General features: G+C 46.3%; 1 protein-coding gene across 1 annotated transcript in view; it reads right to left on the bottom strand.

Annotated features, from left to right (window-relative positions):
- Positions 1-6,280, bottom strand: part of SLC29A3 (solute carrier family 29 member 3) — a 73,946-nt gene extending 67,666 nt beyond the window's left edge. The window contains exon 1 of the mRNA XM_036769557.1: positions 6,193-6,280. Coding sequence (XP_036625452.1) covers position 6,193 — 1 coding nt within the window. The 5' untranslated portion in view covers positions 6,194-6,280. The remainder of the gene's footprint in view (positions 1-6,192) is intronic.
- Between the last annotated feature and the right edge of the window lie 9,648 nt (positions 6,281-15,928).

The raw sequence follows: 15,928 nt of genomic DNA, 5'->3' as shown, positions 1-15,928 counted from the left end.
AATGTATAGATCAGTTTTGTTGACTTCTTTCCCCTCTCTAAAAAAATACTATTTGTCTTACGGGCTGACTGTTTGGGAGGGAGGAAGGAGAGGGATACTTGATATAAGAAATACAAAATTTCAATAAAAACTTAAATTAACAAAAAAATCACACTGAATGATTCCTTACACATAAGACTCCATTTCCCATCTCTGTCTGTTTGTGCAGTCTGTTTAGGTTCAAACCTGAAATGCACTTCTTCATCTCTCACTATTTAGAGCCCTTCATTTCCCTCCAGTTTCAAGCCAAAAGATGCCTCCTTCTGCAAGAAGCTTTTCCTAATCCCATCCTGTTATCTTCCTCTAACAATTACCCTGTATATATTGTTTCCCTCCCATAGAATGGGAGCTCCTTGAGGGTAGGAACTGTTTCACTTTTCTCTATATCTCCGGTGCCTAACACAGTGCCTGGCACATAGGCACTTAATAAATGCCTGTTAACTGACTGAATGATTGATTGACTTTCAGAGGGAGTCCGGAAGCTTTTGACCATGTATAGACCATGTTCTCTATTATGGTCCAAGTATTTAAATTTGGAATGATGTGAGACAGGTCACTAAACCTTTCATACCCTTTGACTCAGTGATCTCACTGATAGGTACACAACCCAAGGTGATCAAAGACAGAAAAAGAGGCCTTGTATAGCAAAATACACATTTTAGCACTTATAGTAGCAAAAACTAAAAAAACCCCAACCTGGAATACAAGTGGGTGTCCCTCAATTGGAGACTGGCTTTAATATAGTGTACTATGTGAATGAACAGAATATAACTGCACAGTAAGAAAATGTTAACTCTAAAAATAATAAACATAAGGAATTCAGAGAAGCATAGGAAGGCTTGTCACAAATGATGCAGATTTAGATAAGCAAAACCAGGAGAACAATATCTACAATGTAAATAATATAAATAAAATGAAGTACGATTAATTACAATGCCAACTTTGGTCCCAAAGAAATTCCAAGACATGCATTCCTTCCCTGTAGAGAGATGGGGGACTATTGGTTGCTGAATGTGGTATGCATGCTGTCTGATAAGGTCACCATAAGGGTCACTATGGTTATATTTGGTTAGTTAGTTATATTTTTCTTTGTTAAAAGGGAAGCTTTAAGTGGGGTAGGGGCAGGTGGTTAAAGAGGAATGACTTGCATTAAAACCAAAGGCAACAGTAAAACTCAGGTGGGAATAAAATAAGGGTCAAATAAAGTAAATTTTAAAATAAAAAGACAAATAAAATAGGGATTGGCCACCAAAACCTGACAGGAAAGCGTTAGGTGTAAAGAGAGAGGATGACAGGCATTACGCCCTGTTCCCTGAAGGCTAAGCTAGTGTTTCCTTAAAGGGATCAAAAGCATCCTCCATACTTAGTTCAGGAAACCCAAGGCTCTGACTGCTGATGCTGTCTCTGGTGCCCTAAAGTACAAAATTCAAAGTGTGAGTAGGCACCTGGCACCCCTCTCAAGCGTCATGATTGTAGACTATCACGAACACAGAGGCAGAGAAGCTGTGCCCACTGAACCAGTGCTGTTACCTTGCTAGATATATTTTGCCTGCACCGAATCTCCTTTCCCTGCTATGGCTAAGCTTCGTGAACAATCAGATTTCTATGAGGGTCTTATTTCATTCCATTGTCAAGCCCGAGTAACCAGCCTGGCTTGAGTTAGGCCTGGTCTAATTAGCCCCTTCCCTTACCTTGGGTCAAATACCTATCCTGAACTACACTGGGAACCTCAGAGAGAAACACGATATATTTAACAGAGCCTTATTCAACTCCACTTGCTTCTGACCCCTCTTCCCTTATGACCCAGCTGCCCAGCTGTGACCAGGGTAGAGTGATGGGAGCTTTCTCCCAGGGGACTGAAACACAGAGGGTGTGGACGGCACTTAGAGTCTTTGAGATGTGCAGAAACAATGGAGGGAGAGCCCCAATCAAGTCCTAGCCAGATGAGCTCTCCTTGCTTCTCCCATCCTGGGCAACAGCCTCCCTTTTATGCTTCTTGTCCCAGGTACAAAACAAAACCCTGCCTGCCTGGCTGTTCAGATGTTGAATTTGGCTCCAAGATAGCATGTCTATTTTTGTGCTCTATATAGCAACTCACTGTTGAAGCTTGAAAAAAAATATGTATTGCCATAAAGCTAAAGATGGAATCCCCATCAGTCCCTTCCCTTACTCCTCCCTCAAACCAAACAGGATCACAAGAAAAGCCAGAACAGATGAGACTGAGCTCACATTCGTTCGCATCATCAAATTGGACAAAGTGGGGCTATCTTCATCTGGTGGGCTAACCAGCTAAAGAAAGAGAAGCATGGGAGACGGCAGGAAACAAACAATGGGCCCCGCTGGGGTGATCTGACCCAACCAGACTAATAACTGCAACACATAACTCTGTACGGCAGCAAAGCAGGCTGGTCCAGCTGCAGGCATCGAGGCATTGGTGTCAGCATTTCTATTTTAAACTCCCCCATTTAAGCACACTCCAAGCTCAACTGCAACTTGCAGAGATCTCCCATTCCCCCAAACTAGCCAGTGTGGATTGACTTTTAATTTCATTTGTAAAAATGTTTAAGCAGATAAGTTCTGAGACACATAGGACAGCAGCAAAGAGAGGAATGGCTTCTCCCCAAACACTCCACCACTCACTCTGGGCAGGGAGAAAGAATGAGGGGACACCAGAATGGTTCACTCTGCACCACATCCAAGCCAAATTTGGAGACTTTCTTGTCAATTATTTTTCGGCACCACGGAGGAAAGAGTTAGTAGGGTTGAACAAATTTCTGAAAGATGAGTTATGAATATATTCTCTCTCTCTCTTTCTCTCTCTCTCTCTGTCTCTCTGTCTCTCTCTCCCTCCCTCCTTCCTATCTCTCCTCTTATTCTTGCTTATCTCTACTGTCTTTCTCTCTCCCTCTTCTCTCTCTCCTTACTTTTCTTTGTCTCTCCTTTCTCTCTTCCCTCTCCCCTCCTCCTCTCTTCATCTTTCCTTTCTCTCTCCTGTCTCTCATCTTACTCTTATTTGTCTCTCCTCTGTCTCTCCTCTCTGTCTCTGTCTTATTTGTCTCTGCTCTGTCTCTCTTTCCTCTCCCCCTCTCTCTTTCTCTCTCTCTTCCTCTCACTCTCTTCCCTCTCCTCTTCTCTCTCTCTCTTTCTCTGTCTCTCTCTGTCTCTCTGTCTCTGTCTCTGTCTCTGTCTCTCTCTCTGTCTCTCTCTCTCTCTGTCTCTGTCTCTCTCTCTCTCTATCTCTCCAGCTTCTGGATAGGAAAACAAAAACAGACAGGCTAACCACAAAACTGAGTAACAAGGGATAAGCCACCAAAGAATAGTCACAAACCATAACTTTCTCTTGGTGTTCCTGAAGGGTCTGAATCATGTAGAGTAGAGGTATCAAACACGCAAATATCCCAAAACAGATTCAAATGAAACTGGAAAATATTTAACAAAATAAATAAAAATACAATAGAACATTGTTCATTTGTGTCTGATTCTTCATGACCCCATTTGGGGTTTTCTTTGGCAAAGATAGAATAGTTTGCCATTTCCTTCTCTAAGTAGGTGGAGAATTCAGACCTGTGTCTTTGCCAGCATAGGGAATTCCCAGTATGGAAGCTCCCTCTGCCAATGCAGATCAGTCTTAGAGACTAGCCTAGGGGCACTCATGATCACAGCTGTTCTGTGTCAGAGTTAGGACTTGAACCCAAGACCCTCCTGAGTGCAAGGCCAGGAGCTAGTAATCCACTTATGATGCATTTTGAAGATAGGTATGGCAGGTATTATCCCCATTTGACACATGAGGAAATTGAGGCTCAGAGAGATGGAGGGATTTGCAAGTGTCTGAGGTAGGATTCAAGGTCCGGCTTTCCCTTTCCTCCTGGGTCCAAAGACGGATTTGAATGGTCTCTGAGGTTCCTCCCAGTTCTGCCATTCTGTTATCCTGTGCCCTCATTTCCTGGCCAATTTGAATCCAACATTCAGTAGTGAGCTCTGATCATACATCCTCTGGCCAGCCTTGGTGAACAGAAACTACTGCCTTTTCTGCAGCAGCATCAAGCTCAGGTAGGGGGAGGAAGGGAAGGGGGATAGGGAGGGGGAAGGGGAGGGGGAGGGGGAGAGGTACTAAACAAACTTTTTTTTGAATAGCACAGTAACCAGTGACAGGCACACCTGAAACATAGTTCTGTACAGACTACAAGTCCTGTACCCAATTTGTACATGTCACCTGCTGTGAAAGACCACACCCCCACCCCCACCCCCACCCTGGGCTTCCATCACAGTGGAAACTAAGCGGTGCAGGGGATAGAGTGCAGGGCCTGGAATCAGGAAGACAGGAAGACCTGAATTCAAATCCAGACCCAGAGGCTCATTAACTATGCGACTCTGAGCAAGTCATTTAATGTTTGCCTCAGTTTTCTCATCTGTAAAATGGAGATAATAATAGCACAGGATTATTGAGAGGATCAAAGGAATTAATATTTGTAAAGTGCTTAGCACAGTGCCTGGAACAGAGTAGACGCTATACAAATGTTAGCTCTTATTGTCACCTGGGGAAGAGGAAACCCATGTGGACAAAGAACCAGGAAGTGGCAGTGCTGTGGTAGAAAGACTGATTACTAAGCAACAGCCCTTGATCAAGTTTCAGTGCCAACTTCACTAGCTCTGTCCTTCTAGACAAGGAATTTCCCTTTTCTGTGCTTCAGTTTCCTCATGAGGTAACTACTTACCTCACAGGGCAGTAGGGAGGATAATCAAAGTGAGGAAGCTTTGAAAAGTATGAAGCATCATTAGCAAGGCTAAAGTGTTATTATTCATTCCGAAACTGTGAGGTTAACTTTGTGAACCACTAATTACAGTGGCCTGCTCTATCTTCAGTCAGACCTCTGGGGGTGGCAAGGGCCAGCTCAGTCCCTCTTAGGATCATAGTTTTAGTCTGGAAGGAACTTTAGATGTCATCCAGTCCAAGTCTTCATTTTACAAATGAGGAAACTGAGGAAACAACGTAAAACAGATGCTATTGGCAGGGCCGACATGTGAACCCAGTTCTCGGACTCCAGGTTTCACTACCGTGCTCCCCGGGTCTGTTTCTTATTCACTACCCCCCAGACCCAAAGCTGGTCTGGAGGAGAACCGAGAAATCTATTGGGTGGAAAAAGAAGGGGAGAAAAACGGGGCAGACTATAGACCTATGCAGAGAGAGAAGAAAGAGACAGAGAAGTGGGGGAGGGAGGGAGAGGGGTACAGATAGGAAGGTGGGAGGGTGACGGGGCTGAGGGAGAGACGGGCTGAGTGAGAGCCAGAATCTGAGGGAGAGCCAGGGGCTGAGGGAGAGCCAGGGGCTGAGGGAGAGCCAGGGGCTGAGGGAGAGACAGGGGCTGGGTGAGAGACAGGAGCTGAGTGAGAGACAGGGGCTGGGTGAGAGACAGGAGCTGAGTGAGAGACAGGGGCTGAGGGAGAGACAGGGGCTGAGGGAGAGACAGGATCTGAGGGAGAGACAGGATCTGAGGGAGAGACAGGGGCTGAGGGAGAGCCAGGGGCTGAGGGAGAGCCAGGGGCTGAGTGAGAGACAGGATCTGAGTGAGAGACAGGGGCTGAGTGAGAGACGGGCTGAGCGAGAGACAGGGGCTGGGTGAGAGACAGGAGCTGAGTGAGACACAGGGGCTGAGGGAGAGACAGGGGCTGAGGGAGAGACAGGCAGGTGGGAGAGGCAATGAGGACCCAGGCAGGGGGGAAATGGGAAAGAGAAAGAGTCCACAGCCATGAGAAGAGAGAGAAGAGGACGGGGCTCGAAAGACCCAGGGATGCTGGAGGCTAAAAGAGAAGGGGCCGGGGAAGGGCTGGGAGGAGCGGAGAGTGGCCGGCCGAGCGAGCTGGAAGAGGGAGGGAGGCCCAGAGAGCTGGGACAAAGAGAAAGCGACGGAGGAGGAAGGAGCCGCAGCCTCGCGAGGAGCGATGTAGGGCGTGAAAGAGCCGAGGGCTGGGGATGAGGGCCAATAGGAGGAAGACTCGGGCGGCTGAGGGCGCCCACACGGCCTGGATCGGGGCTCGGGCCGGGCCTGAGCCCCCGCCCGCGCCCCCCCTGCGCACCCCGGACCCCGATCCTGGCCAGTCCAGCTTGTACCCCCAGTCGGGACCGCGGGCGGGCCGGGCTCCCCCCGCACTCACTGTCGCCTCCTCCGGAGTCCGCTCGCTGCTGTCCCCCGGGGGCCGCCACAGCCTCTGGGACAGAAGCCCGGGCTGGTTCCTGGGGCCCCGCCCCGTCCCTCCCGGCTCCTCCCCCTCTCCTTGGTCGGGGGCGGCTTCTCCCCGCCCCCCGCGCCAGCCTGGGCCTGCCCTGGGGGAACCCAGCCAGCCTGGCAAGATTCGAAGACAGGCTTCGGTCGGCTACTTAGCTGCTGTGTGACTTCTCTGGGCCTCAGTTTCCTCATCTGTAAAATATTCATTAAACTTCGATTATGGGTCAGGAAGAACTGGTGATACAAAAACAAAAGGCACGATCCCTGCCCTGGAGGAGCCACCCTCAGGGGGTCTCTGCCGACTCTCCTGCGCTGTGTTCTATTATTCTAGGTTCTAAGGTCCCTCCTATATTCTAGGGTTGGCGTCCCTTCCCCCCTCCCTTGCTCCCCAAGATCCTGTGAAGTAAGATCACTTCCGGTTCTGGTTCTGTGTGTTCTAAGGTCCCAAAACATTGTGTTCTAAATTCTTTCACCTCTAACGTTCTGTGTTCTCTATTGTAAGGACTGCCTCCCATCACACACACCCTATGCCCTTCTCGTTCTTTCTTGCTCTGGCACTCTATGTTCTATTGTCCCAGCTCTAGCATTCTGTGTCTCCAGATCCCTTGCAGCTCCAACGTTCCGCGTTCTATACTCTAAGATCCCTGTTCTGCTGCACCCCTCTCCACAGCTCTAAGATTCTACAGACTAAGGTCCAGTGTTCTGGTTCTGTGCATTCTGAAGTCCCAGTGCTAAGATTCGATTCTCTGAGGCCCAAACCAGCTAGCTGTACTTTTCCAATCAGCAAAGTTCAAGGTCTAGGCTTAAGGTGGGTCATAAGACATGCATGGTGTGAGGAGGGATTCTTTAATTTACTATACTTGTATCTTTTGGACCTAGCGCAGTGTAAACACTTAAATGCTCATTGAGGACTAATTATTATACTCCTTATCTACAGAATGTAAGCTCCTTGAGGGGACCAACCGTTTCTTTGTAAGGGCTTAATAAATGTATTAGGTGACTGTTCTTAGTTACCAGATCTTTTCAAACCCCTTAACCTTTCTTTCTGAAGTTTCCAATGGTTGTTCCCGCCTTGCCTTGGCTCTCAGTACTCCTCTTGGCTGTTGTAGGCTGAGCCAGGACAGCCTAGAAAAACTCGTTCTGCCTAGGAAGCCTTAACTTCGGCTGCTGCTGTGCTCAAAGCAGTGTGTCATGCTAGGAGTCAGGAACTTGGAGCCAAGATTTCCATTTGAAGTCTTGTTCCAACTGTCCTGCTGATGTTAGCTGTGTAATCCTGGGTAAATTACTGAAGCTTTCTGTGAGACAACCCTATCTGTAAAACAGAAATGATAATACACTTACTGTTGGGAAGGAAAGTGTTTTATAAACATTAAAGCAATATATGGACATGAATTATTATTACCCAAAGGGTACATCTAGACACTTGAAATAGAAGGGCCAGGAGAAAGGCCACTGCTGCAAGTAGGCAAAAGGTGTTCGTGTATGTGTTAGGTAGGAAGCAAGGTACAATGGAGAGGATCTTGACTGGAGGATTCCACCTCCACCATCCTATGCGATCTTGGGCAAGTAAGTCAGTTAAGCTCCTTGAGTCTCATCTTCCTTATCTATAAAATGAAGACAGTAGATCGGGTGGCCTCTGAGGTCCAAATCTATGAGTCTAAGAATGTCGGTCTAGTGATGCTCCCCATAATAGTTGGTCACACACAGAACACTGTACATCAAGCTGAAATGTCTTATAAACCACAAAATGAAATGACTGACAGCTCACGCAGCCAATCACACGGCAAGCAGGAATACTAGAGGACTAACATTCTTCTTCCTCTCCTCTACTTCCTCTTCCTTTACAACACAAGGGAAAGATCCCAGGCAGCCATCCGAGGATTGACAGTATGTGCTACTTCCCTGAAAACCTCAGAGTAATTGCGGACACTACAGAATCCTCAACGAGCCGCTGAGTTCTTGCCTTTCTTGCCACCTTCGAAGTGACTATTGAAGTCACTGTGTTCTATGAGAAAGCAGAATTGCAGTAGCTCAAAAGAAATGTGAAATCCGCAAATCTCCACTGCAAATGTTGATATGGACTATCTGTGCCTGACCTGTGGTAGAACCTTCAAAGCTCATATTGGCCTGATCAGACACAATCAGACGCACGGTACTTTGACCCTAACATAGTGATGGTGATATCATTTTGGTCCTCTTCCAGGGCAAAGGACAACCATCATTGGAAAAAAGGGGGCAGCTAGATAGCACAGTGGATAGAGTTGGGCCTGGAGTCTGGAAGATCCGGCTTCAGATACTTACTAGCTGTGTTACCTTGGGAAAATCATTTAAACCTGTTTGCCTCAGTTTCCTCAACTGTAAAATGAACTGGAGAAGGAAATGGCTAACCACTCTAAGATCTCTGCCAAGAAAACCCCAAATGGGGTCATGGAGAGTCAGACACAACTGAATCAACTGAACAACAAAATTGGAGAAAGGGCCTTTCTACCTTCCTTTGCCCATCTGGGCAAATGGAGCAAATTCGCCAGCATGGTTATGGCCTGTTTAAACTTGATAAATGAGAACAACATATTAATGAGGTCTAGGCCATGGGGTTGAGCTCCAAGGAGGTCTGTTAGTGCCCGGTGATGTGGTCATAGACTTCACTCTTAGTTCTAATCACCTGCTAGGTCAATGACACCCGTGGTCACAAGGGGGCACTGCATTGGGGAAGTGCACATGGTTCAGTGCAGCCTATCCCCACTACTGGAAATACAACTGAAAGCAGAGGGTGGATCCAGACAGAACACAAAAAGAGCCCATTACTGGGAGAGCCTGAGGTTTGCAAGCCGATCTTAAAGATTTGCAGCTGCATTGGCATGCTAGACCCAGGAGCTCCCGAGGCCTTCCCAGGATCCAGCAGGCACCATCATCTATCAGCTTGAGGAGCATCTCTAAACGGCTGCAGTCCATCATACTCTCAGATTCCAGGCTACAGACGTGCAGCAATCCGGATTAAGTCAGGCTGTTGACAGCCTGAGAGGCTGAACCATGTGGAGGGCTGGCAATTAGCACTGGCAGCCGGTCTGGATTCTGAGGGAGCATTCTGATCCATCAGATAAAGTGGAGAAAGCTTCAAGTCTTAGATCGGCAATGTGGTGTAGGTGTAGGGCTGGTGGGAAAGAGGAAGGGTAGCAGGAATGGGGCAGCTCGGAGAAACATGCCTGGAATGGAGTCCTTTGAACTTTCAGGCCATCCCAGGGAATGACTTGGGAGGGGAAGGGAAGAGGGAACTAGGTTTTCAGCTTTGCCTTCCATAAGGGGACAAGGGGAAAGATGATGTGACAAGGAGAGATGGCTTAGGAAGTTCAGCCATTCATTCCTTTTACACAAATGAGGAGCAGGGTGGCAATAGAATTAAGACTAATAGCTCACAATTCCATAGCACTTTACATGTATGATCACCTTTGATCCTCACAACAACCCTATGCACTAGATGTTATTCTCATCCCCATTTGACAGAGGAAGCTGAGTTGAAGGAAGTCTTGCCAAAGTTTCCCATAACTGCTGTCAGAGATGGGATTCAAACTCAGGTCTTCCTGACTCCGGCTTTCCTTCTCCTCTGCCACCTAACTGCCCTGCATAGAGCTGGCTTTGGAATCAGGAAGAGTTGGGTTCAAGTGCTGGCTCTGCCACATCCTGCCTGTGTGACCCTGGACAAGTCATTTAAACTCCCAGGGCCCCAAATCACTCTCTAAAACTACAGATTGCAGACCAGGTCCCAATCTGCTTTGGTTCTGATGAATAGTTCCCTATAACTGTGAAATCACAGATTGATCCCTGCCCAGTTCTAAAACCCCCAAATGTATTAATAATTTGCAAAGTACTAGCCTGGGCATCAGAGGAGATGTGAGTGATCTAACAGGGCAGTATCCTAGAAAGAGAATTGTCCTAAGAGTCAGAAGGCCCCAGAGGGCAGAACCATGAAGAACAATGAGTTCAAGTTATAAAAAGAAAATTTCAAGTTGATGTTAGGAAAAACTAATACAGGGGCAGCTAGGTGGCACAGTGAGTAGAACACTGGCCCTGGAGTCAGGAGGACCTGAGTTCAAATCCGGCCTCAGACACTTGACACATTTACTAGCTTTGTGACCTTGGGCAAGTCACTTAACCCCAATTGCCCTGCCTTCTCCCCTCCAAAAAAAAGGAAAAACTAATGCCCAGACTTCCTAGCAGTGCTAGCAGGAAGTGGAACAGGCTCCGTGGAGAGGTAAGAGGGTTTTCAAGCAGAAGATGGCTCATTGGGCATACATACTATAGTATGTATCCTTACTTTAGTAAGGATTCCTTTTTGGGTATGAGTTGGACTACATGGCTACTTGGATTCCTTCCAATTCGAAGTATTCTCTTATTTTGTGACCTTCTTTACCTAAAATACAAGCCAGGTGATTGGGCAAGTTGCTTAAAGTCCCTGGGCCTCATCAGATTTCTTACCTGGAAAACAGGGATAAGAACCCTTGGACCAGCTATCCTCACAGGAGCATTGTGAGGGAATGCATCTTGAAAATTAAAGCACTATGTAAATGTCAACTATTAATATTATGAAGTCTGAGACAGAGTGTCTGCCTTCAAGCAGCTTCCATATCAGCTTAATGACATTCAGTGTTTCCTAACCTTGAATTAGTGGTGGGGACAAGGATTACTAGAAGCCCAAGGCCTGGCTTCTTGGGTACCACTTATTTCCTGGACTATATTACAGCCCCTCAGGGCTGCCTCTATCAATTCACAATTATACTTGAAGTTTGGGGTTCCTAAAGGGATGACTCCTACTCCATCTCAAGGTTCCAAAGGTAACCTTGATGGGCAATACTTATAACGACATTGTGACTCCTGTGTCCCTACCAGCGTGTTCCCCAACAACAATCCACAAGTTGGCTAAATTATCTTTCAGGAAAAATATTTACTAAGAAGGTAAAACAAAAACAGATGCATAAAACATTCCCTCAAGCCAGGAGTTTGCTCTCTCACAAATACACACAGAGTCTGTGGGAGAGGAGAGTGGGCACAAACTTTGAGTACAATGATAGTAAGGGACACATATAAAGAATACATGTGACAAAGGGTTCTTGTCAATTCTTGGCCTTGGAAGTCCTCTTCTCCCTTCATGGATTCCTCATGTAGTTTCTTTTTGTGTGTAGCTTACTGTGATTGGGCCACTCAGCCAGGTCTTTTGCATCTGTGTTTTTCTTATGTCCACAACTAGTATTTCTTTCCACCTTGAGGGGGATGCTCTCTAAAGCAGCCACAGTCCTCAGGTGACTGCCTTTCTGCACCAATATGTCCTCAATTTGTCTGCTCCTGAGGCAGTTGCTTCCACTGCTGTCGGCTGTTATCGTCCTGGGACACTGCTACTACTGATTTGGCCAAAGACCTCAGATCTTTGGAAGGCCATCTCCTGGATAGTTCTATATTGGGGAACTTGTTTGCCTAAGACTGGGAAAGAACAAACACAAAAGAGACAGAGGTGGCCATGTGCTCACAGATACATGGCGGTCAAAGTGAGATGAGGTAGATGCCCTTCCCTCACCTGGCCTCCAGATGCAACTCAAAGCAGTCCCAATTGAAATCCAAAAAGGAGAAGGAGAGAAAGAGGGAGAAGAGGGAGGGGAAAGGGGGAGGGGGAGGGACAGGGAGAGGGAAGGGAGAGGGGGACAGGGAGAGAGGGAAGGAGGGAGGGAGAGAGAGGCAGAGGAACAGGAACAGGGAGAGAAGGAGGGATGGAGGGAGATAGAGACACAGAGAGAGACAGAGAGAAAAGGAGGGATGGAGAGAGAGAGGGAGAGGGAGAAGAAGAGGGAGAGAGAGAGAGGAAGAGAGAGAGAGAGACAGGAAGAGAGAGAGAGAGAGAGACAGGAAGAGAGAGAGGAGAAGGAGGGATGGAGGGAGGGAGAGGGGGAGAGAGAGACAGAGACACAGAGAGAGACAGAGAGAGAAGGAGGGATGGAGGGAGAGAGAGGGAGTGGTTGATAATCTTTTTTGCAGAGAGAGAGAAAGAGAGAGAGACACAGAGAGAGACAGAGGGAGAGGGATGAGGGAGAGAGAGAGAGGTTGATAATCTCTTTTGCACATCCACAAAGTTCTAGCTCAGAAGTCAAATTAGAATACTTTTCATCACATAGTACAAGACCCTGAGTCATACATAGATGGATGTAGCCTCCATAAGTTCCACATGGTAGAATGGAATCAGGGAGGGACTTATATGCCCATACTACGCATGAAGAGCAAATGTGAGCATGTCCTATGGCTTTTATGCAAGTAAGGTGGGATTTCAGATCAGAATGGTTCTGTCAAACTTAAACACTCCCCACAATTGGCAATTTTCCTGTTAACAGGAAAGACTTGGATGAAGATTCAGCACTGGACCTAGAGTCTGAAAGCCCTGAGTTCAAATCTTGCTTCAGACACTAGCTGTATGACTCAGGGAAAATTCACTTGATCTCCGTGTGCCTCAGTTTCCTCATCTGTAAAATGATGACAAAAATATAAGATAAAATGAGATATTGGTAAAGTGCTTGGCAAACTTTAAAACCCAAGATAAATCCTCATTTTTCTTATTGCTATTGTTAACGTAGCCCAGCAGTAGCAGAACTGTGGACTCATTCATTTGTATATTGGTTTTCCAAATTTGGAAGTGGACTTGGTGGAGCAAATGCTATGCGGAGACGTCTGTAAATCTGAGCTGACTTCCCAGATACTGAGATGATATAGGAGAGAACAGGCCCCATCCCCCAGCTGGGGGGAAATGTCTGTAACTTCTGTTCTGCCTGTAAATATCTTCTTTTATATCTAAGATATATAGTATTATCTCACTAGATAATATCCCATGTTAATTGGTTAAATGAAACTGTGGTGCTAATCACCAACCACTGTCAGTAAGGGAATACCCCAGATGGCAGCTCAAGCCCAGAGCATTAGGGAAAAACAACCGTGACCCCACCATGAAGGGGAGAAGCGGCTGGCCTTCCTCTCAGAGAACAAAGTGAGTGTATTTGGTACTTGTGCTGTTTTTGTTGATCCAGGGCTTTCCCTGGAAGAGCAGCCCAGGAGACTCCTGGGAATGAGAGAGAAAAGAAGTGAACAGGACCGGCCTTTCTAGTTCATTAAAGCACTTGCCTTAGAGTGAGCAACTGCCACCTTTGATCCACACACTTGGCTTACGGTTGTCATGATAGCTTCTTTGGAACAACAACCAATAAGGGAGAAGAGTCCTGGCCTTGAAGCCAGTAGGATCTGGGTTTGAATCCTGACTTTGATTCTAAGCTACGTATATTAAACCTAACCGAACCTTAGTTTTCCTGGCTTTAAAAACAGGAATATCATTTTACCTCCATCCCAAAATTGTTGGGAGGCTCATGTAAAGGTCGTGACAAACCTTAGGGCTCTACCCAACTTTCAGTTTTCAGTGTGAATGAGAAGTAGTGTGGGACAGTAGAGGGAGGGCTGGCCTTGCTGAGAAGGCCTGGGTTTAAGTTCTGGGTCTGACACATATTAGCCAAATGTCCATAAACAAATCTCAATCCCCAGACCTCATTTTTGGCTTCCTTGTATCCCTTTGGAACAGAAATAAGAAAGTAATTAGGAAAAGCTTGCACAGCCACAGAGTAAGGGGCAACCTAATTAACTGGGCTAGGAGACTATTGCAAATATTTGGAATCTTCTGGATAGCCTGCAAAGAGCAAGGATGATGATGGTCAGTGTGAGCAATAGAAGAGGGGAGAAGGGCCAGACTAATTTAAGCTCTTTATTGGCAGAGATAGTATCATTTTTGTCTTTCTATTCCCAGTGTCTATCAAAGTGACTGACACATAGTAGGTGCTTAAAAATGCCTGGATGATTGAAGGGAGTACAAGACCCAATGTTCTCTGTGAAATAACAGGCTTGGGTATCAGCTACAAGCAGCAGGGGTTGGGGTGCAGAAAGGAGAAAGAAGAAAGAAGAAAAGGGCTGGAACAGTTGCTATGGGAGATTAGCTAAGGAATTGATAAGGGCAGAGAAGAAAGACCGTTGAGTAGCAGTGAGGGTCCAGCTGAGTTCATGTACCATGAATTTGTAGTGGGTGAAATCAGCTCTATTTCATCACTTGCTCCATCGATGCTCAGCAGCCCTGGAGCCAAAGCAGAGAAATCAGACTGTGGAGGTTACAGGGGATGAGGAATTACAGGCTGCAAGCAACAGAAAGTGAGAGAGGCCGGGGAGCCTGGGGCAGTCACTAGTGAAACCAGCCAGTGACCAACAGTGAGGTTAAAGATGAGGCTAAAACATGAGGCCCAGAGCCCAGAGAGTTCAAGGGATTAGAGGTGATGGTAACACAAAGATTAGGTTTAGTAGTAAAGACAGAGTGAGAGATGGAGGAGGCCAGGGAATTGGAAGTATGATCTCAAGAGATGGGGAAGTCAGGTAGGAACTTGTTAATGTGAGTTGGAGTTGCGCAAGTGTTACAATTGTGGTATCACATTGTTAGCAAGTTTTCGAGCAGGAATATCAAGATTCTCCAGGAATGTAGCAAAGAATAAGATAAAAAGAAAAGACCACACTAAAAGTCAACCAATCTGAAGTTAATCTACCCTTTATTAAACTTCTAACATGTGCCAGGAATATGTCGGGAATACAGACAAAAATCGAACAGTCCTTGCCCTCAAAGGAGGTTACATACTCTTAGGGGAAGTAACATGTAGCTTAGAATATAGATACAAAGTAAATATGATAGTCAAATTGTTGTCAAATCAACAAGTGTCTATGAAGCACCTACTACGTGCCTGGCACTGTGCTAAGTAATGACCATACTAAGGGAAGCAAACACAATCCCTGACTCTAAGGAGGTTATATTATGATTGGGGATAATAACTGTTGTTGTTAAGTCATTTCCAACTTTCCATGACCCCATTTAGAGTTTCTTAGCAAAGATCCTGGAGTAGTTTGCCATTTCCTTCTCCAGCTCATTTTACAGATGAGGAAACTGAGGCAAACAGGGTGAAGTGATTTGCTCAGGACAGCTAGTAAGTGTCTGAAGCTGGATTTGAACTCAGGAAGATGAGTCCTCTAATTGGGGAGACAATATGCAAATAAATGTACCCATGCCAGATTCATACAGGGAAAATTGGAGGTAATATCAGAGGGAAACACTGGCATTGGAGTGAACCAGGAAAGATTTCTTACAGAAAGCATTTGAGTTGAGTCTTGAAGGAAGGTGGGAAGCCAGGAATCTAAGATAAAGAGGATAGAATTCCAAGCTTAGGGGACAGTTAGTAAAAAGGCAGAGATTTGGGAGGCAAGTGTTGTGTTCGGGGAACAGCAAATAGAAGTGAAGTGTATGAAGGACTCTAAAAGGTAAACAGAAGATTTTATATTTGATCCCCGAAGTAACAGGGAACCACTGGAGATTATTGAATAAGAGGGAGCGACATGGTCTGACCTGAGCTTTAGGAGATCAATTTAACAGAAAATAAAGGGTAGTCTGGGGAGCTAAGGGGTACAGTGGTAGAGCACTGGGCCTGGAATTGGCAAGACTTGAGTTCAAATCTGGCCTTATATACTTACAAGCTGTGTGGCCTTGGGCAAGTCACTTAGCCCTGTTTGCCTCAATTTCCTCATCTAAAAATGAGCTGGAGAAGGAAATGGCAAACTGC

Source organism: Trichosurus vulpecula, chromosome 8 (genome assembly GCF_011100635.1).
Source record: "Trichosurus vulpecula isolate mTriVul1 chromosome 8, mTriVul1.pri, whole genome shotgun sequence".
In the NCBI taxonomy this organism is placed as follows: Eukaryota; Metazoa; Chordata; class Mammalia; order Diprotodontia; family Phalangeridae; genus Trichosurus; species Trichosurus vulpecula.
Note: the sequence above shows the minus strand (reverse complement) of the source record. Positions and strands in the feature narration are given on the sequence as shown.